Here is a 21,292-nt window from a genome sequence, read left to right on the forward strand (position 1 = left end):
AATAGAAGAAGAGAGATAGGACATTAATAAGGGGACATGGGGATCAAAGGTAGATTTCTTTTTTTTAACAAATGGGAAGGAGATGAATATGTCTGTAGTCCGAAGAGAACACACCCCTGCAAGAGGAAAGGTGGATGTTTCAAGAGGGAGGATGGCTGTGGAGCCTGCTCTTGGCATGTGTAACTGGAGTCAGCCTGGAACAAAAGGAGACACTGCATCTTCTGAAACTGGAGAAAGATAATCCAGGGTGTGAGTGGAGCTCACATTCTTCTGTTTGTAAGAATGGGGGAGGCAAGAAATGGAAAGAGCTCGTGTTCATTCGCCTCTTTAGCAGGATAATGGATTGAGATATCATTTTTGATATTGCATTTATGCTGTAGCAGAGTCTCCAGTGAATGAACAAGGCCTTTGTATTGTGAGCTCCTGATCTTGCCTCCAAGGGTGAGGATCACTTTTGCACTTCTGGGTGAAAAATGAGTTTCTGGGACACTGAGGTAGCAACTCCATCCTAGGTTTTGTTTGAAGTGGTTATTTAATTGGGATTCTACAAATAGTCACTACTATGCCTACTGTGTGGCTATACTCATACCTGAGTAAGTGGCATTACGCTGAAGGAAGTGAGTCACAGAACCATGGTGGTGACTTATCTGGAAAAGAGAAAGGGGCCAGTGGTAGCAAGTTGTGCACAAGGCTGAAAGCCAGGCCCTTCCAATACAGTTCCCTGAAGATGGCAGGACCTCTGATGGGGTGGCTTATGGATATGAAAGGTCTTGAGTTTCCCAGTCTGAGATTCAGGCCACCGCACCCAAGTTACGCTAAGGATGGAGGTGGGTGGGCAGGCTTAGGAGTACAACCTCCAGCCATTAAATGGACCTTTCTGTCCCAGACAATAAACAACTAAGTAGTGACTGTGGTAGGCTGGAGAAAAGAGGTCTCTCCTAGAATTTTCTGCACTGAGCAATCCTCCAAGGATGCCTGACTGCCGCTGGAGAGCAGGACCACCAACAATGACTGCTACTGACCCTTGCCACACTCTGGAAGGAGAATTTTAAACTTGAATTAACAAGGAACAACAACAACAACAACACAGCTGTGCTATATGGCATTTCTTGCACCTGAGTATTACAAAGAATCTCCAGCTCCAGTACGATTCAATTTTCTGAACAAAGTAGGGACAAATTTGCTAACAGTGAGGAGTGTATGGAATGGGTACTGAAGTGAGGTCTGAGACCCATAAAATCATTTTTTAAATATAGAGTCATAGACTCATGAAATCAAAGAATGTTGATGTTGGAAGGGACCTGCTGCTGACTCCAGTTGAAGCTTCACTGTACCCCTTTGCGTGTATTTTTAAAATGAGAATAAATGAAGCTCAGAGAGGCCAAGGGTTGCTTCCAGGGCCACACAGCTTAGCAGAGCTTCAGCTTGTTCTCTCTTATTCTGCCTTCAGTTGGAAGAGACACCCTTTCCAGCAGCCCCCACGGGGGATCACTGTGCTGAGTACACCCCTTGCCCACCCTGTTGCTCCACACGGGTCTCACCACAGAAGCTTGAGCAGTCCAGCTCCCTACCCACAGCTGACCTCCAGCAACCGAAAGGAGGAGGCTCAGCTTTGGACCTGGTTCCTGGCCCCACCTGACTCCAGGAGGCTGTCCAGAATAGAACCAGGAGGATGCTGGTTTCAGCTGGGAAGAGCCAGCAAAAAAAAAAAAAAAAAAAGAAAGAAAGAAGTGAGAAGGCTCACGGGCTCCCATTCCTTTCCATCCCCTTCACTCACACAAGAGGAAACTGAGGCCTCCCAGCAGGTCAGGGACTTGCCCAGCCACCTAGGGCGTCTAAGTCAACAGGAAAAGGCTGCTCATTCTGGTTTTTCTTTTTCCAAGCCTCTTTTCCAAACATAGAGCTCCTCATCAGTCTGTGCAGAAAACAGCAAAAGCCTCCCTGTATTAAAGTCCCTCCAGGAACACACTGTACAGGTCTCTCTAACTCTGGCACACACTGAGTCCTAGAAGTGCACACAGCCAGAGGAGCCCTGAGCCCCTGCCCCTGCTAACTGCGTCATCGTCATCGCTTCACACCGAGAAGTGGGAGGGGAAGAGCAACAATTTGCACTTCGCTGATGGGGTATTAGCAGAATCAGGGAATGGCAAGGAGAGATGCTATAAAAAGACAAGGGCTTGCCTTATCAAATTAGCAGCTCAAGCCCCAGGTCCTTCAAGAGAGAAAGGCCAAGCAACAAGGGCCAAGGCAGCAATCAGCATGCCGAGTGACAGCGGCCAAAAGGAAAGCACCTAGCTGGAGACAAAGGTACAGATGGAACCCAAGCCAGGAGACCAAGTTATGTGGAAAAGGAAAAAAAAGGGCTGGGCAGAACCAGAAAAGGCTGTGCGATACCTTCACAGCAAATTCAAGCCCCAATGTGGGTGTGTGGGGTGTGGGACAGCTCTGCAGGTCCTTGTGAAGCTGCTAAGGAGCCTACACAGTGTCATCACTTTTTGAAGCGTGAGCCCAACAGTTTTCTTCATTATCCTCTCTCTGATTTGCACCTAGAGATAAAACCACCCCATCGTGTCACATTCATAGATTTCCATGTCATCACTCTGTTCTCAAGTTTGGACTCACATCTCAGTTTCTAGGACCTTAAGACCAGGTATCTCAAAGGAAGGCACAATACTCTGCATGCAACATGATACACAATCATTTTTATTTTAATATATATATTTTTTATCATCACCCACCACCTAAGATGAGAAATACTAATTTTATTTATCATTTAAAAATTTACTTAATTTTTTTTTAAAAAGGCTGAATCAATTTAAAGAAAGGAAACGATTCCGGCAAAGTTAATGAAGGTGAGGTACAACAGCCATAAGTCAGGGAAACGCTGCTCCAGGCACTCCCAAACAAGAGACAACATTGGCTGCAGAATGAGCTGTATCTCACCGTGAGCCCAAAGGAAAAATGCGAGGCTGAAACATGGTCTCGTAATAAATGGTGTGACTTCTGCTACCCTCCGTGGCTACCCCTGAGGTTTGTTTTGTTTTGTTTTGGGAGAAGAAGGCTTTTATTGATCTCTTGTGTAAATGTTACAGATGGGCATATTTTATTTTCCTATTTTACAATTGAGGGACTCTGAGACCTCCTTTATCCCAGATCACTTGCAGGGCCAGTGATGAGGTGAGCCGTGAGGGGTTTCTGGCTTCTTACAAAGTTCTCCTATAGAAAAAGCAGCAAACGGTCAGGTGTGACTGTTCCACCTTCTGCCAATGACATGTTGACTGTGTGATAAGAAACAAGCTTTAGCCCATGAATTATATTCCCATCTTTCCTCTCCATCTCACTATCATCTAAGGCTGAAAAAGCAAAATCAGTTAGACAAGAATTTAATCCATTGTAATCTCTGCATTGAAAAGCCTTCCAAATCTGTGACATTTCTCTCTATAAACCCATCAGGTAGGGATAGTGCCAGGATAAAGACGAGATTCAGTAAATATGTAATGTTGTCAACAAAATAATTTCCTTAAACGCTTACCTTTGATTCAGCTAGTTTCTTGCAGAAAACAAACAGAAGCATATATAAAAAGCATGTTTTTATATGCTGGTGAACATGTAAAAACAAGGAGAATAAGCTGCAATATAGCATGAGCTGACTAATTGAATTAAAAAACAGGAATGATTTGGTGTTTTGCCTAAAACAACTGAAAACATGAATGATGTAGTGTTTTTGTTTATAATAACTGAAATGTTTTTCAGCAAGTTGACTGAGTTCATTACTGCTGTTGTCACAGACTCTGCCTGTGTTTCCTGGTTGCATAACTTAGAAGTGGGGAATGTCACATACTTCCCTTCTGTCATCTTCTACCTCCTCCTTCAGTTTGGTTTCATGGAATTCTGCATGTAACAAAGGGGACAAGAGTAATGAAGGTAATCTGATATTTAAGAAAAGATAAAGAAGAACTATACATGGAATCGTTAAGCTGGGTTTTAGTTTGTTCCCAATTTACAATGGAAAGTTTTATAATCTGGGCTAGTCGCTCCATCTCCCTGGTCCTCAGTTTTCCCATGTGTAAAATAAGGTGATAGGACTCTTGAGTCACGGTTTCTTAACCTGCAGTCCACACCTCAGCTACATGCACCTTCTAAAATTGAACACAAGAATCTTTTCTGGGGATGGAATCCATCATTTTTATCTGATTTGCAAGTGTCATCAACTGTTGTCCTAGATTATTTTTAAGGTCACTTCCTGATCTAGTATTTTATAATTGTCACAGGCAGAGAATCCCAGCAGATATGCTGTGGCATGGATCCCAGTGACAGAGACAGGCACAGAAATTATGCTTTCCTTATTCCTCTCTCGATGCTGAGCACCCATGACTCCTCACCTTCTCCCAGAGTCACTCTAGGGTCCACACACCCATATATAAAGGGCTACCTTCTCAGAAGAACAGAACCCTGTGTTCAGAACACAAGACATAACACCTTTGCCGTTATGAAATCATAAAAGAATTCTTGGATGTTCACAAACTACATTCGCCCAACTCCCACCACATCTTATTTTCATTAGCTTTGACTGAAAGGAAAACTCCTCCTGACACTATCAAAGGGAAGCTTTAGAGTGACTAAAGTCATATGCTGATTGTTAGAACCTTCTTAAAAGCATGATTTTGGCTGCCTTCTAAAAGTACAGAGGTTGATAAACAGCGCAGGAACGAAGGAAAAAAGGGGTGAGCAGAAGTAATAATAAAATGAGCTATTGAAAAGTTGTGACCATTAAAAAAAATCCAAACCAATACATTTGTCTGTAAAATGAACCCCTTGACACATCAGCATGTTCCCTCTAAGCTAAGTGAGAGATGAGCAGGCTCTGAGCCTCCTCCCTTCCTTGTTGACACAGAGATGGTGGGGGAAGCCAAGGGGAATTGCCTCTCTTGCACCCACATTTTGGAGCCCAGCTAACTCTTACCAAACAAGGGAGAAAATAGTCTTAGGGGGAACCATATAAAACTGCTGTCCTTGTAAATAAAAACAAATGGCCAAATATCAGCAATTTCATATGGTTCAACTATCCAGTATCTCCAAAGCAGGACATCCTAACCATTTGGGTAATGACAAGGTGTTCATGACTCATTGTTCTTTGGCAGAAGTGACTAAAATTCTGGAGAAAAAGATCAGAGATGGGTAATTCACTGTGAAATCAAGTTGGCCCATTCTTAATGATTAAAATAATGTCTTAAAAAGACAGAAATGTTCAAATTCAAAGACATCTTTTAAGCCAACCCAGAAAATAGAGTTATGCTTCTTACAGAATTCAATTTAACAAATCTCTGTTCAGAGCCTAATTTGCACAAAGCACAGACTGCTGAATATAAGAATATTTGCAGGGTTTCTTGAGATTAACCTGATAGCAAGGGAGAAATCCTTCAGTAAATGGGCAATAGCTAATGCCACAGGAATTATGTGCTAACAAAGAAAGGCATCTGGGTCATCAACACCATTTCTGAAATTGTTAAATCTTGACAGTAACCATCACAGCTTTGTTAGGAGCAGAAAATGTAAGGAGCATAAAGAGTGGCCTGACTTATTGTTAGTGTTACTGGACATGGTGCCTTCTAAAGAAAGCAATAATGCAGTAAAGAATGACTGTGGCTTTGTTATTTCTAGCTGCAGCTCCCCAGGGAAACTGGGCCATGGAGCCTGTGTTCTAGCATGGATGCCTGTAAAATTTACAGCCTCTGTGGGCAGGACCGGGGCTCCTGTTGGTTGACATTATTAGTAAGGACCATCTGTTTGTTCAGCTTTTTCCTGGGGGAGCCAGAAAGGGCTTGCTTCAGTTTCTTCTAATGAGTTGAAATTCCTAATAAGAGAAAGCTTTGTGGTTGCATCAAAATATTAAGAGAAGTAACATGCTGACATTTTGAAATTCACAACTTTCACCAATTTAAAAGCACACGTGTTATCACACTGTTTTAACATTTCTCTTCCTCGTATAATAATGAGGCTAATTGCACACTTGCCCATGCCCAAATGGTTTCAGAGAGGATCCAGGGTCTCCACTGGACCCTCAGTTATCAATGAATCCACAAGCATTACTGCTGCTAACAGCAGATGATAGATAGTAATGATAATAAACTTGTAATAATAAAGCCAGCTAAAATTTCATACCAAGAAAGAAAATTTAAGATATGATTCTTGCCATTTGGGTTGGAAAAAAAGAATTCATAATTTATTTTAAAAGTTACTAAATAACACAGAGATAAGATATTCTTCCTAATTTCTAAATATGCTGTATGAACAATAAATGCCATAGGGCTAAAGAGAAAGGGAATCTCAGATGGAAACTGGAAGGGTCTGGAAAGCATTGAGGAGGCAGAGCTTTACCTGATGACTTCCTGTTTTGCTTCACTTTTCCACAATGAGAAAGATAAGGTAAGTTATACCCAGTAAAGAGCCAGTATCAAGAAGCAAAAAAAATGGCATGTTAGACAATGAGTATACAGCAGCTTGGCTGGAAATGAAGGGTCAAATTATTTTCTTGGAGGAGATAAAACCTAACTAACTCAAGTCTTAAGTCAGATGGTCTGAAATGCTGCTGGAGGTTATGTCACATCTCTTCTTGCAGTGAGCTAGTGAGAAAGACTGATGGTTTGTCAATCTTTTTCTCCATTAAGGTAACTGGCACTGAATCTGCCTTGATTTCTGCTCCTCTGAAAAGTAAGGGTGCACAAATGCCCAGAAAGGAAACCTAGTAGCAAATGGATATTAAATTCTGTAGCCATGTTAGAGAGAGAGACAGAGAGAGAGAGAGAGAGAGAGAGAGAGAGAGAGAGAGAGCGAGCGAGAGAGAGAGAGAGAAAGAGAGAGAGAGAGAGAGAAAGAAAAAGAGGAGGAAAGAAAGACAGAGAGAAAAAAGCAGGCTAAATTCATTCTTAATGCTTCTGACATGCAAAAACAAATCAGAAGACAACTTCGTCCAGTGCATTAAAAGACTCATCCAGGCCTTCTGGGCAATTCCCTGTGATTTGGGAACTCGGTAAGTGGCTTGATGAAGCTGACAGATGCTAGGAGTTTTTAAAATTTTCCAGAAGAGCAGCTAGAAATAGTACCTGGGATCTTGAATAGTCAGTGGAAATGCCAAGGAAAGCCCAGAAGCACAAGAATGAAAGGCAGCAAAAGAATTAACAAAGTTGATAATTTCAACCAAAGCTACCTGTGTCCTCATTTCAGAATCTGGGCTCATTAGGGGCATCTGGTGGAGGAAGCAGGATGGCAGGAAAGTAGAATAATCTTCTTCATAATCACTAAGATTTGTATAGCACTTTTCAAATTGTAAGGCACTTCCAAACATAGAATGTCATTTAAAATGCCCACGACTGAGTGAGATCAACAGGATGACTCTTACCCTCATTATAAATACATAGAAGCTGCCATGCATAAAGGACTGCCCTAAGTTACCTCTAGAGTAAGTTGTTGAATCATTATTCTGATCTCGGGTCCAATTGGTTCTTTGGCCACAGAATGATCTTCTCTACCTTAGAAGCACAACATAGTTAAAAGGTATAGGTAAAGAAAACCTTCTCTTATTTTGTGCTGATCCGAGATGTCTCTAAGTGTCTTGAAAACTTTATTACTAATTATAAAATGACATTTTCAGCCCATTATTCCACTGAGTGTTGTGGGTCACTCTGCCTTTCTCAAGCGGAGAGAATTAATGTCCTAAAACAATCTTTGTAAATCATGAATTAACATCTCTCCTGTACAGTGGGAGGCACTGGTTAGCTACCTTTCTTGAGAGACAATTGTTCCTCAAATAATTTTCTGTGTTTTGTAGATTGAATGAGGATCCCAGTAGTATATTTTATCTTTAAAGGAGGAATCCCTTGGGGACCAGAAGGCAGTATCATACTTTTTTCTAATGTGTGGTTAATGCAATAAAAGTAAGGATAATGATAACAACTATTATTATTGAGAAGTTACTATATGCCAAAAACTATAGTAAGTCCTTTATACACATTACTTGATCTAATTCTTTTTTTTTTTTTTTTTTTTTTGAGACAGAGTTTCACTCTTGTTACCCAGGCTGGAGTGCAATGGTGCAATCTCGGCTCACCTCAACCGCCACCTCCGGGGTTCAGGCAATTCTCCTGCCTCAGCCTCCTGAGTAGCTGGGATTACAGGCACGCCCCACCATGCCCAGCTAATTTTTTGTATTTTTAGTAGAGACGGGGTTTCACCATGTTGACCAGGATGGTCTCAATCTCTTGACCTCATGATCCACCCGCCTCGGCCTCCCAATCTCAAGTGCTGGGATTACAGGCTTGAGCCACCGTGCCCGGACTACTTGATTGAATTCTTACAACAAATTTGGGATTCAGGTGCTATTATTATTACCACTTTACAGATGACAAATTTGAAACTCGGAAACGTCAGATAACCTTGTAAAAAGTCATACATGGAATAATAAATAGAACTGAAATTAAATTGAGATCAGTTTCACTCCAAAACCATCCCCTTGCCCAAATTACTCTATCACCATAGACGGTGCACTTTACCATTTCCATTGCTGCACAAGGTGATTGCTTCTCCTCCATCCCTGCTTCAACCATTCCAGAGAAAGAGCAGTTGCGACTTCTGAGCAGGCCAATAAAAACAATGGTTAAGTAACATATTGGCCCCTGACATTTGAATCCGTGTTGAAACCTAAAATAAGTATAACATCATAAATCATGGAAGAATAAAACTTGAAATCTCCATTCATTCAATTAATACTCACTGAGAATCTGCTGTGTGCCAGATAACGTGATAGATGCCGAAGACAAAAAAATGAAAAGCCATAGTTCCTGCCTTTGGCCATTTACATTTGTAGAGGAGATACAGGACTGCAAGCAAACAATGGCAATACAGCTACCAAGTATAATAATGCAGTATGTACAAATTAAAGAGGGGACCCAGTGAAGAGAATGATCAACAATTTGGGCTTCCAGCAAGTCTTTCTAGAAAATGATGCTTGAGCTGGGTCTTAAAATAGGAATATGAGTTTGACAGATACAATTATGTGGGAGTGACACTCCAAGAAAAGAAGAATATTCAAAGGCATGGGATATAAAATCACATGAAGTGGAGACCTGCGAATAGTTCAACATCGCTGAAATTTAGGATGAGAAAATTTAGGTAGCAGAGACATTAGACTCACGGAGGACCTTGTAGGTCATTCAACGTGAGATGAGATGCCATTGAAATCAGAAGGGAGATTACCACAGTAGTTTGGGAAAGAGCGAACTAGGAACTGAACGAAGCAGCAGTACCAGAAGAAATGGGTAAAAGAGGAAAAGTAATAAGGAAACCAAATCAACATAAGTTAACTTAATGACTGAGTAGATCAGACAGTTTGGCAGGTAATAGCGGGTGAGGAATAGTCATGTGGATGATATCCAAGTTCTAGGTTTGATTGGGTGACTGAATGAGCAATTTGGGTGAAAAGATAAGATATTCAGTTGGGAATAGTTTGAGATAGTGGTATCTGTAGAACACCGCTAGTGCAGACCCCTAGATACATGGAGAGACTCAATATATCCTGTGGATTGTCAGATTGGGTCCTTGTGTACTCAGCCAAAACAGAAATCTTTCCATTCGTGGATCCATTTTCCTCATCATGAAAGATGTGGGCATTGTTTTTTGTTGTTGTTTGTTTGTTTTCCCCTTTTACAAATTTTATTTGGGACACTAGGGACAAGACGGAGCAGAGGTTTATGGTCTGCATGGTGGAGTTCAGCACTACTGGAAAATGAGGCGGTCCTTCTGACTTGGAGATCTCTCTTTTTCCATCTGGATGGAAGTCTTCCAGTGAGTCAATTTGCCTATAAGTGAAAACATGCAGTGTTTGGTTTTCTGTTTGTCAGTTTGCTGATAATGATGGTTTCCAGATTCATCCATGTCCCCATAAAGGACATGAATTCATCTCTTTTTATAGCTGCATAGTATTCCATGGTGCATATGTGCCACATTTTCTTCATCCAGTCTATCATTGATGGGCATTTGGATTGGTTCCAGGTCTTTGCTATTGTGAACAGTACCACAATGAACATACAAGTGCTTGTGGAAGGACGTGGACATTGTTAATTTATATTGCTTCTTTTATTTATTTATTTATTGCATTTTAGGTTTTGGGGTACATGTGAAGAACATGCAAGATTGTTGCATAGGTACACACATGGCAGTGTGATTTGCTGCCTTCCTCCCCGTCACCTATATCTGGCATTTCATGCTATCTTTCCCTAACTCCCCATCCCCCGCTGTCCCTTCCCTGTTTCCCCCGGACAGACCCCAGTGTGTGATGCTCCCCTACCTGTGTCCATGTGTTCTCATTGTTCAACACCCACCTATGAGTGAGAACGTGCTCGGCAACCAACAGAATGGGAAAAAATTTTTGCAGTCTACCCATCTGACAAAGGGCTGATACCCAGAATCTGCAAAGGACTAAAACAGATTTGCTTCTTTCTAAAAGATTGGAGGCTGCATGCAGTGGCTCACACTTGTAATCCCAGCATATTTGGGAGTTGAGACAGGCAGACTGCTTGAGTCCAGGAGTCTAAGAACAGCCTGGGCAACATGGTGAAACCCTGTCTCCTCAAAAAATATAAAAATTAGCTGGGCATAGTAGTGTGAGCCTATAGTCCTAGCTACTTGGGAGGCTGAAGTGGGAGGATGGCTTGAGCCCAGGAGGTGGAGATCTCAGTGAGCTGAGACCATGCCACAGGTACTCCAGCCTAGGCAATAGACAACAAAGCCAGACCCCAGGAAAAAGAAAAACAAAAATTAGAATGAAGGAAAGAGAAAGAAAGAGAGAGAGAGAAAAAAAAAGAAAGAGAGAGAGAGGGGGAGAGAGGGAAGGAAGGAAGGAAAGAAGGAAAGAATGAATTGGAGCTGTTTTTATCCCAAATTTATTTATATGCATGCAAATAAGCATGCATAGGAATTCTCTAACCCTTTTTTTCATGGAGATTCTAGTCTTCAGCTTTGATTTCCTACCAATCAACCATTTTATTATTCTATTTTATTTTATTTTATTTTTGAGATGGGGTCTCACTCTGTCACTGAGGCTGGAGTGCAGTGGTGTGATCTCAGGTAACTGCAACCTCCACTTCCTGGGCTCAAGTGATTCTCCCACCTCAGCCTCCCAAGTAACTGGGATTACAGGTGCTCACCATCACACCCAGCTAATTTTTCTATTTTTAGTGGAGACAAGGTTTCACCATGTTGGCAAGGCTGGTCTTGAACACCTGATCTCAAGTGATTTACCCACCTTGCCATCCCAAAGTTTTGGGATTATAGGTGTGAGTCACCATGCCTGGCAACAATCAACCATTTCTTATACAAATATAGAAAGGATCATATGGAACAATGACCAGCTTATATATAAGAAACTCTTTACTTTTGTCACTTCATAAAAATTAAGTGGAACCTGGGGGAAAAGGTAAGGGTTATGGTAGTGTACCTTGCTTGTCATGAAGGAAAAACAAATGAGTTCTCAAATAACAGATATTAAGAGACTTTTTTTGTATATAAAAACTTGAAAATTTTTTAAATGTTTAATTGGGTATCAGATCCACCATGATTATAAGTGTTACCATAAAAATCTTGAAAAACCAAAATACATTCATATTAATGTTTTCTCCTCATAATTGCCTGGAGTTGCAAATAAAGGATCCCCACAAAATGATAAGAGGGGGAAAATTCCTTCTATTTTAAAGACTGAAGAGTGAAAGTAGGGAGGAAATGAACTGATATGTCTCATGTGTGTCTAAGCAAGCAAGAAAGGCTAAGAGAGAATTGTTAAAGGACATTCTCATTATGATTAGGATAAAGGCCAGTTCAGCTCAGCAGTCACATCTGGCTTCTAGTGATATCATTCTACATAATGGAAATAATAAGTTAAGATAGTAAGATTGTTGGAGTCTCTCGTGAATATTAGACGTATTTCCTCAGTGAGTCAGACTTAGAATGTCAGAGAGATCAATTTATGTGATTACAATTAATAAGGTAATTAAGAAATAGAGACAGCCTAAGAGGATATTGCCTGATAATTAATAACCAGATGGAAAGGATAAGGGTCCTAGGGAACAGTGAATTTAATAAAGATCAGCTTGGAGAATTTCTATCAATAAGATATGGGCTATTTTTTAAAGCAGTCAGGGTTAGTATCTGAAGGCCATCTGCTAAAAAAATAAAGCTTTAATTAACAGGATTTGGGGAACTTCATGTGCTATAACATTTTAGAGAGGCCAAAGAAAGAAGGTCAGAAATACGTAGGGGAAGGTAAAGGAGAACAGCACTGTTCATGAAAAAGAGCATGTGGTCTAGAGGGGAAGAGCCTGGTTCTACCTCCACCTCTGCTGGAGATAATCTGTGTAAACCCAGAAGAAAGAACTTCTCCTCAGGGCTCCCATTTCTTCATTTATAAAATGAGATGACTGAACTGTGTAGCCTCCGTGGCTCCCTATAGCTCTGAAATTTGAATTATAAACACAGTTCCTTAATATGACGTCCCTTAAAAACCAAAAATGAATACATAGGCCAGAACAGTAAATGGTCATTATCGGCTGTTGGTGTTGACTAGATATCAACAAGCACGGAAGCCCCTGAATTTAAAGAAAAAAAAAATAGAGAAGGAATTGTCCCATTTTCTTCCTTCCTTTCTTTTCTTTTCTTTTTTTTTTTTTTTGAGATGGAATTTTGCTCTTTCGCCTAGGCTGGAGTGCAGTGGTGCAATCTCAGCTCACTGCAACCTCCATCTTCTGATTTCAAGTGATTCTCCTGCCTCAGCCTCCCAAGTAGCTGGAATTACAGGTGCCTGCCACCATGCCTGGCTAATTTCTCTATTTTTTAGTAGAGACGGGGGTTTCACCATGTTGACTAGGCTGGTCTCAGAATCCTGACCTTGTGATCTACCCACCTCCGGCTCCCAAAGTGTTCGGATTACAGGTGTGAGCCACTGTGCCTGCCCCATTTCCTTAAGTCATGAACCTGAACATAAAAATGAAAAATAAAGCGAGGACTATTGTTTACTTTTCTTTGCAGCTCCTGATACTTGTAAACAGATAATTTACAGTTACAGGAGGTCTAGCTACAACTGTTGACAAAATACCCCTTGTCATAAGAAACAACATAAAGCATTCACCTCAAAGTACAATCCCCTCAGTGACAATGTTCTCTGGAAACCAAAGCTTAAAAATCCCTGTAACTTGTTAAACTAGGAAGTGTCCTTACTAATCAGACACTCTGGTGGTTAGGTAAAAACATCTTTGAAGAAGGCAGCAAATATCTTATATACACAGAGGCACATGACAGAACAGATAGCTGCTTGCTGCGACCTCAATTTACCTCCCACTTCTCCAAAATGCTTCAACAACTGAACAGCGACTTTATTCTAGGCTGAAGTTTATACAAATGGCACTGAAGGGTCAGAGCAGAAAGTTGCAAAAGTCAATTTTCCTCAGACCAAAAAGCAAGGTAGGCAGGTTAAGCAGGGAGGGGACAAAAGCCCTCATCCCACTGTACACTCACCAAAACAAAACAAAAGCAATGTATGGGAAGAATAATGGCAGAAGTCAGGGAAGAGTCCCTTTCTCCTCCTTATAAGCCCACCATACTGAAAGAATACAACTGAGGGTAAGAAAGCAGCCACCTCTGGTTTCCACCATCATCAGTGTAGTAGTGGAGTTGGGGGAAAGCATTTTATGAAATCCAGTAATTTTCTGATATGTTGAGGCAACGTGGGGTTATTTAGAACTTGAGTGTAAAGATATCAGAAGCTGAGGCAGGAAAACATGCCACTGAGAGAAACAAAAAAGTCAAACGATGGTATTTTTCAAAGTTTCTTCCTGCTACAGATCAAAAATATCACCCCTGCCCCCTTGTTCTCCTCTGGGCCAGAAGCTGCTACACATTAGGTGGATGGGAAGGCCTGAAACATCTAATTGCTGGGCCCTTCCCAAGGGTCTTAGATGGCATGTTCTCTCTTCCCCACAAGCACCCAGGCATCAGAAAAGCTGAGTAAGAATGAACAGTAAGGTCAGTTTTCAAAGGGGAAACTTTGTCAAGCAGATTTAAACAGATAAGGGCTGTGGCCCCCCCAGTTGCAGAAGGATGAAGGGCAGGCTGTGAGGTGGGAGGTAAAGCTCATTGTTGGTGTCCCGCAAATAACCATAGCACTTCCAGCACTTCTGGCAAAGCTATCTCTTCTCCTGGACTCATTACACAGCTTACCAGCCTCTAGCACCCTCAGGGCCAACCTGCAGCCTCCCAAAATGTAGCTGAGGAATTACACTTGTATCCTTGTTTCCCAAGTCGAGCAGTGATATAAATTCCAAGAGTAGACCACCAAATTAAAGAAGGCACTCCAGATAAAATAGACTCCCTTCTATGGGTCCTGCACACCAAAGGGAACCCATTCTTTCAGGCCACAAAGAGTGGAAAAATTATTTTGGCAGCAGATGGTTTGAAAGCACTGTAGTTTGTGATTAATCATTTAAATCCCATGTTTTTAACCTAAGTCATCCAGACAGGTAATCAGTGAATAAAGCACTTGCTGTTGGGTTTGTTTTGTTTTGTTTTTTAACAAAGCAGTTTATTTGGAGCAGAGTGGTACCATAGTATGGCAGTATACAGAAATAATAACAACAGGCCTGAAGTCACCTAGAAGAGCAGCCATGATAAATATAGTTAAATATACACACCAGGGCATCTGTGTGTCATGCTTACATTTTTCTTTATAGCTCAAACCGTTTATGATGTGCAAAGAGTAAAGAGCTAGGAATTCAAGTCTAGCTTCCAGTTCAAGCTCTGTCACTAGCCAGTTATGTGACCTTGGGCAATCCACCTCCTTGGGACTCAGTTTTCTTACCTATAAAATGAGGACACTGGTGACTTGTAAAATTCCTTCAAGTGCCAATTAATGGCCCAATGATCTTGGACCATGATTATAAGAAAGCTCATTTAGAAGGAAAGAACATTCCAGTCTGGTCAGAAACTTCAAGACAACCATCCCGACACACTTTGAGCCTAAGAAGGCAGCAATATTAATGTGTAAGAATATGCAATACTGTTTTATGAGTTTGCAGGCTCTAACACAGTGGTTATCAACCGGAAGCCACTCCCACTGCCTCAGGCAGGAGACACTAGTCAATGTCTGGAGACAGTTTTGGTTGTCACAATTGGAGTGGGGTTGGAGTGTAAGAGGCTGAGGAGTGAGAGGATGTTACCAGCATCTAGAGAGTGGAGGCCAGGGCTGCTGTTAAACATTCTGTAATGCACCGGACAGCCTCCACCACAAAGAATTATCTGGCCCCAAATGTCACTAGGAACTAGGTGGAGCTCTGTGAATACAATGTCTAGGCAGATGGCTGAGTAATGAAACAGGCAGGTAACGAGGAGAGATAACCACTCTCACCTTTATCAGACTGTACCCATGTAAGGATGAGGGCCTGCTGCTGCAATCCTCCAGTTCCTCCTAAGTCATCTATCTAGTTTTTATAGGAACAAATCTGACTTTTGAATCATGGTGACGACTAACCAAATCTTTCAACATACTAAATTTCTGAGGGGAGGGGAACTGTCAGATTCAGACTATAGGCTGCCCATATGCCACCTTTGTTTTAAATCTTAGATGGCAGACAACCAACTGCATCCCCCTAGCCTTCAAGAGAAGTTGTTCAAAGGAAACATGGCCACTGGAACTATTCTGCAATTCTTTTTTTTTTTTTTTTCTTTTTTGAGACAGTGTTTCTCTCATTTCCTAGGCTGGAGCACAATGGTGTGATCTTGGCTCACCACAACCTCCACCTACCAGGTTCAAGCGATTTGTTTCAGCCTCCCGAGTAGCCGGGATTACAGGCACATGCCAACATGCCTGGCTAATTTCTGTATTTTAAGTAGAGAAGGGTTTCATCATATTGGTCAGGCTGGTCTCAACCTCCTGACCTCAGGTGATCTGCCCGCCTTGGCCTCCAAAAGTGCTGGGATTACATAAGGTTAAATAGAGTTTTTCAGGGGAAAGGGACTATCTAGTTCCACAGCTAGAAAAAACATGCAGTGAGTGGTGGGGAGCAACAAATTAAATGAGTTTTTCTTATTCAGCCTTTATTCAGGTTTTGTTTATGTTAATTCCAACTGATTTTCTCTTACTCTAAATTGGATTTAATCCAGGAGCCCCAAGTCTGCTCAGAGGAGATAAAGTAAAAGCCGACCAGGCACAGCAGCTCATGCCTGTACTCCTAGCACTTTGGGAGGTGGAGGCAGGTGGATCACCTGAGGCCAGGAGTTTGAGACCAGTCTAGTCAACATGGTGAAACCCTGTCTCTATAATACAAAAAATAACCGGACGTGGTGGTGGGCACCTGTAATCCCAGCTACTCAGGAGGCTGATGCAAAAGAACTGGTTGAACCAGGGAGGCGGAGGTTGCAGGGAGCCAAGATCACACCATTGCACTCCAGCCTGTGCAAAAAAGAGGAAAACTGCATCTCAAAAAAAACAAAAAAACAAAAAAAAAAAAACCAAAAGCCTTTCCAAAAGAGGCCATAGCCTTTTTAATAAGCCGTCCTCAGCCTCAGCTCCTTTGAATGCTCTAACTTTCTTAGGAGGAGGAGTAACTGAAGAGCCCTCATGTTTCACCAGGGCATGAAATTTGACGGCTTCAGAAATTTTTTTTTTTTTTAGTAGAGGGACATGGGGCATGGGGAAGAGGATCTCTGTTATAAGGAGCCTGGTTAGTTATGAAGAGGTGTCAACACCTTTCCTCGCCACTTCCTTTTGGGATCTCTGCTGTGCTTGGTGGTTAGGAAAGGTGTTGACACCTCTTCATATCTAGCCAGGCTCCTTGTTGGTATCATAAAGTAAAAACCACCCAGTTGGCCCGGGGCTTTTCACTGCTCATTGATGGAACTTTTGTCTGGCTTTTTTCTAGCTTTGGACACCTGACTTGGACAGCAGACACTTTGAGCACCAGGCATGGAGTTTCTTAAATGACTAAATAGCGATGCAGTTTTCTATTGCCTAATATCATCTGGAAAGTTCTGGAACCCAAAGGTGAGATTGCTTACTGATAACTTTGCAGAGAAGGTAACAATACGTCATGGTTTCTAAAGCACTTTCAGTTCATCTCATATTGTTTTCACAACAATTGTGACTGTGATACACAGAACACTCCTGTGAAGTCTGTAGGATTGATCTTATTATATACATTTTATTGATAGTGCAGCTAACCTATATAACAACCCATGGGGAAGGTAGTGTAGCACAGATTATGGAGCAGATTGCGTGGGTTCAAATCCCTGGGTTCAAAGTTGTTTCTTACCAACTGTACAAGCTTGGACAAGTTTCTTTATTTTTCTGTGTTTCATTTTCATCACCTGCAAAATGAGAATAACAACATTTACCTGATATGGTTTGGATGTGAGCCCCTTCCCAGTCTCACATTGAAATGTGATCCCCAGTGTTGGAGGTGGAGCTTGTGGGAGGTGTTTTGATCATGGAGGCAGATTCCTTGTAAATGGCTTGGTGCTATCCTTGAAGTAATGAGTAATTTCTCACTCTGTTAGTTCACATGAGAGTTAGTTGTTTAAAAGAGCCTGGCATCTCTCTTGCCATGTGACATACCTGCTTCCCCTTCACTTTCTGCCATGATTATAAGCTTCCTGAGGCCTCGTAAGAAGTCGAGCAGATGCTGGTGCTATGCTTCTACAGCCTGCAGAACCATGAGCCAAATAAACATATAAACATATTTTCTTTATAAATTACCCAGTCTTCGGTATCTATAGTAATGCAAAATGTACTAACACATTACTGGTAGGGTTGTTATGAGTCTTAAAAGAGTAAATATATGTGTAAAGCACTTAGTAAATGGCCAGGCACAAAGTAAACACTGTAGCATTAAGTACTAATGTCATTTTCAAGAAGAGGAAATCAAACTACTGATACCTTTGGCAGTCTGACAGCCGGGAACAGACTCAACCATTTTACTGTTCCTCAATGAAGAAATCAAGAAGCAAAGTGCAGAGTGATATGTCCGTTGGCCATCATGCAACGGTGGTATTGAGAATCTGAAACCTTGGTCCCTTGACTTCGGATGCAGTGTCTTTCCATCTCACCATGTGCCTTGGTTATGATAGCACGTCTGAGAGAACAAGCAATGAAGCAAAGAATGTATGCAACCGAGCAACTCATTATATCTTACTTTGAACAGTACCAAGAAAGTCTTCAGGAAGTGCTGAGGTATATGAAGACTATGTCCCTTCGGAACCAAAAGCTGTGAGAGCAAGAATAAAATTAATCAGTCCAGAAATACAGTTCCTGAAAACATGTGGAGCTATTACCATTATCTCTGAAATGTGTGTGCCAACAGATGGGCAAAAAGCACTCACTTTCCATAGAAAGTTATTTGTGTTCAGTTAAACATACCAAGCTGAGCTGGAAGTGAAAATAATTGCCTCCTCCAGCCCTAGAGAGTTTCAAATATACAGCAACTTGCTGGGTGTCCAGAAATTGATCACTTCATCATCAAACAATCCAGCCAGGGAAGCAATTGCTCCAGCAGGAAGGTTAACAGGCAAGAAAATGAATCAGTGTCTTATGGTTACAAATATGTTTTTGCTGCTCTCACTAAAAATTGCTGTAATTTTTTTTAAAGTTTGGATGCCTAGATATTTTACTGCTGAGGCTATCAAGCCATTGAGCTATTGTTACAACTCACCACGCCATGATAGCATTATCATGGCTGTTTCTCTGTTGTTATGTGGTCAGCATTATGGATTGGGAATAAATTTGAGCTATTTGCTGATCTGCTTTCCAGCATGCGGTATTATTGCCTCTGAAGGAGCATTAGCTTTGTAGGCTGTGGATGTATACTGAGAATAATATCAGGGTGTGGATATTACCAAACCTTTATATGTTCACTTTGTTTCCTAATAAAACACTCCTAAGATCTTCCACCTAGGTTAGGCTAAGCATTGAGCCTATTAATATACTAAAATGCGAAGTCAGGGCTTCTCTGGTTGTTGCTGCATGCAACAGGATGTGACAGTTTTTAAAAGTGGCTTGTTAAAAAGCTTTGCACTTCCTTGGAAGAAGGGTTCATGTAATATGACTAAATAATTATTATGATCATCATACATATTTATTAGATAAAATTATTTTTCAAGTATATACAGAAAAAAATACACTAGGCTTTTATTCTAAAATAGGATGACACTTTTTTTTTGAGATGAAGTCTCACTGTGTTGCCCAGGCTTGAGTGCAGGTGGCACAATCTCAGCTCACTGCAACCTTTGCCTCCTGGGCTCAAGCGATTCTCCTGCCTCAGCCTCCCTAGTTGTTGGGACCACAGGTGTGCATCACCATGCCTGGCTAACTTTTTATTTTACCTTATTTTTATTTTTGGTAGAGATAGAGTTTCACCATGTTGCTCAGGCTGGTCTTGAACTCTTGAGTTCAAGTGATCCATCTGCCTCAGCCTCCCAAAGGGCTAGGATTACCGGTGTGAGCCACCACGCTGGGCCAGGATGACAACTTTATAATGTAGATGTGCCTTGCTTTAAATAAACCAGCAGCTTTCTGAAATGTCAAATGTGTGTGGCAACATTCAAGCTGTACGTTTCTCCCTGGGTATATGTTATCAAAGTAGTGTCTTTTATACAGAGGCCTTGCTCACTCAAAGCTAGTCTCTCTTTAGGTACTAAGAACATAACTAGATAATCTTTTGAGGCCATCCATTTCCAGTACTTCTCATTCAACATTATCTACACAGAGATCTTATGTGTAATATTCAGAAAACAAAAGACCTAATTTGAGAAGAGCCAAAGTAAAACTAGAAACAGATTTACTTGGCAATTAAGTCAGATAAATATCAGTAATTACAGCACATATAACCCAGGTGTGGTCTTATTTAATCTTTCCTCTCAAAGGAATTAGTATAGTCTTTTGATCCCTGAGTAGCTTAGGTCGCAGTCCTGGTCTTACATCATTCTCCTTTGGGATTCCTGATGACACTCCCTGTGAGGGTTCTCAGATTCTTGCTGCATTCTCTCAGGGATCCCCCTCTACCTTCAGAAAGTTTCTTTGCTACAGCATGCTCAGTTGTTGGTGCTTTCAACCCTGACTTCTTGCTGTCTTCCGCACATTTAAGCAGAGCTTTATCTGATGCTGACAGTTTTGCTGTGTTCCCCATAGTCATATTCTCTGCGTCTAGTCCCAGGTTTGCACATCTTCTTGTCGTTCATCTGCCTCTTAGGTTAGGTCTCAGACATACCTCACAATGTTTCTCTGCTTGGTTACAGAACATCTCCTGGCATCTGGGGAGTTTAGGGCGAGAAGACAGAGAAGATGTGACTCTGGACTCCTAGCTATGCTTCAGCTCAGGCAGCTTGACTTTGAGCTCTATTATGTATTGCATTCTGGGTAAGATTTCTTTCTAAGCAAGATTTACTTGGCAAACAAACAAATAGAGAAGTTTAGTTGCTAAAACAATGGCAAGTACTTCTTTCTTAAGTCACCATGTGATCAGGGAACCTTGTGTTTATATTCACTGTTCTGGTTACCTATTACAGTTACAAAGCCCCCATACAAAATTTGGCAGCTTAAACAGACAATCATTTTATTGTATCTCCAGATATCATGGGTCAGAAATTCAGAGAAGGCTCAGGCTCAGCTGGGTGGGGTTTTTTTTTTCTTTTTCTGTGTGGCTTGAAGGAACTCACTTGAGGGTGTTCAACTCTTAGGTGGGTCTGAATGGTCCACAACAGCTTCTTTCTCATGTCACTTGACGGTGACAGCAGGAAGTTGGCACTCAGCTGGGTCTGTCAACCCAAAGTGCCTGCATGTGGCTACTCCAGCATGGCAGTCTCAGGGAAGGTGGACTTTTCACAAGGAGGCTCAGAGATCTTGATACTAGTGTTCTAAGAAACAGGAAGTGAAAACTTACAGATTTTTAGGGCCTGGGCTCAGAAACTGGCACAGTGTCACTTCTGCTATTATTCTGTTGGTCAAAGCAGTTACAGAGCCCGTCCACATCCAAAGGGAAGTGAATAGACCTCTAGTAAAAATAGTAGCAAAGAATTTGTGGCCATCTTTAATCTACCATAGTTACAGACCTTTAAATCCTGCCGTCTTTGACCCAAAGGACCATATGGTCAGTGACTTCACCACTCCCACTTCTCTTTCTGATCTCAGTTCACTTTCTGGTCTTGCACTCTACTCTGGCAAAGATTATCATGCTGTTGAGTCAAAGTATATGGACTGGTCTAA

The 21,292-nt window shown here is 41.5% G+C and overlaps 1 protein-coding gene across 9 annotated transcripts in view; it reads right to left on the reverse strand.

Annotated features, from left to right (window-relative positions):
• The window catches only part of LOC108590610 (uncharacterized), a 144,369-nt gene that overhangs the window by 69,733 nt on the left and 53,344 nt on the right, over window positions 1-21,292 (reverse strand). For 3 of the 9 annotated variants that reach the window (XR_013532213.1, XR_013532210.1, XR_013532216.1), the window contains exon 1: window positions 8,771-8,992. The exons of 2 other annotated variants lie outside the window; for them this stretch is intronic. Coding sequence is in view for 2 of the 7 variants with exons in the window: in XM_078365148.1 (XP_078221274.1) it covers window positions 9,488-9,854; window positions 17,349-17,403; window positions 17,651-17,675 (447 nt within the window). In the remaining 5 variants the exon portion in view is untranslated. Of the gene's footprint in view, window positions 1-8,549; window positions 8,993-9,382; window positions 9,855-17,348; window positions 17,404-17,650; window positions 17,739-17,971; window positions 18,168-21,292 lie in introns of those variants that run through there. 4 more of the 9 variants (XM_078365148.1, XM_078365149.1, XR_013532212.1 and 1 more) reach the window with 3 other exon arrangements.

The sequence above is a fragment of the Callithrix jacchus genome, chromosome 2, assembly GCF_049354715.1.
Source record: "Callithrix jacchus isolate 240 chromosome 2, calJac240_pri, whole genome shotgun sequence".
Taxonomy (NCBI): Eukaryota; Metazoa; Chordata; class Mammalia; order Primates; family Cebidae; genus Callithrix; species Callithrix jacchus.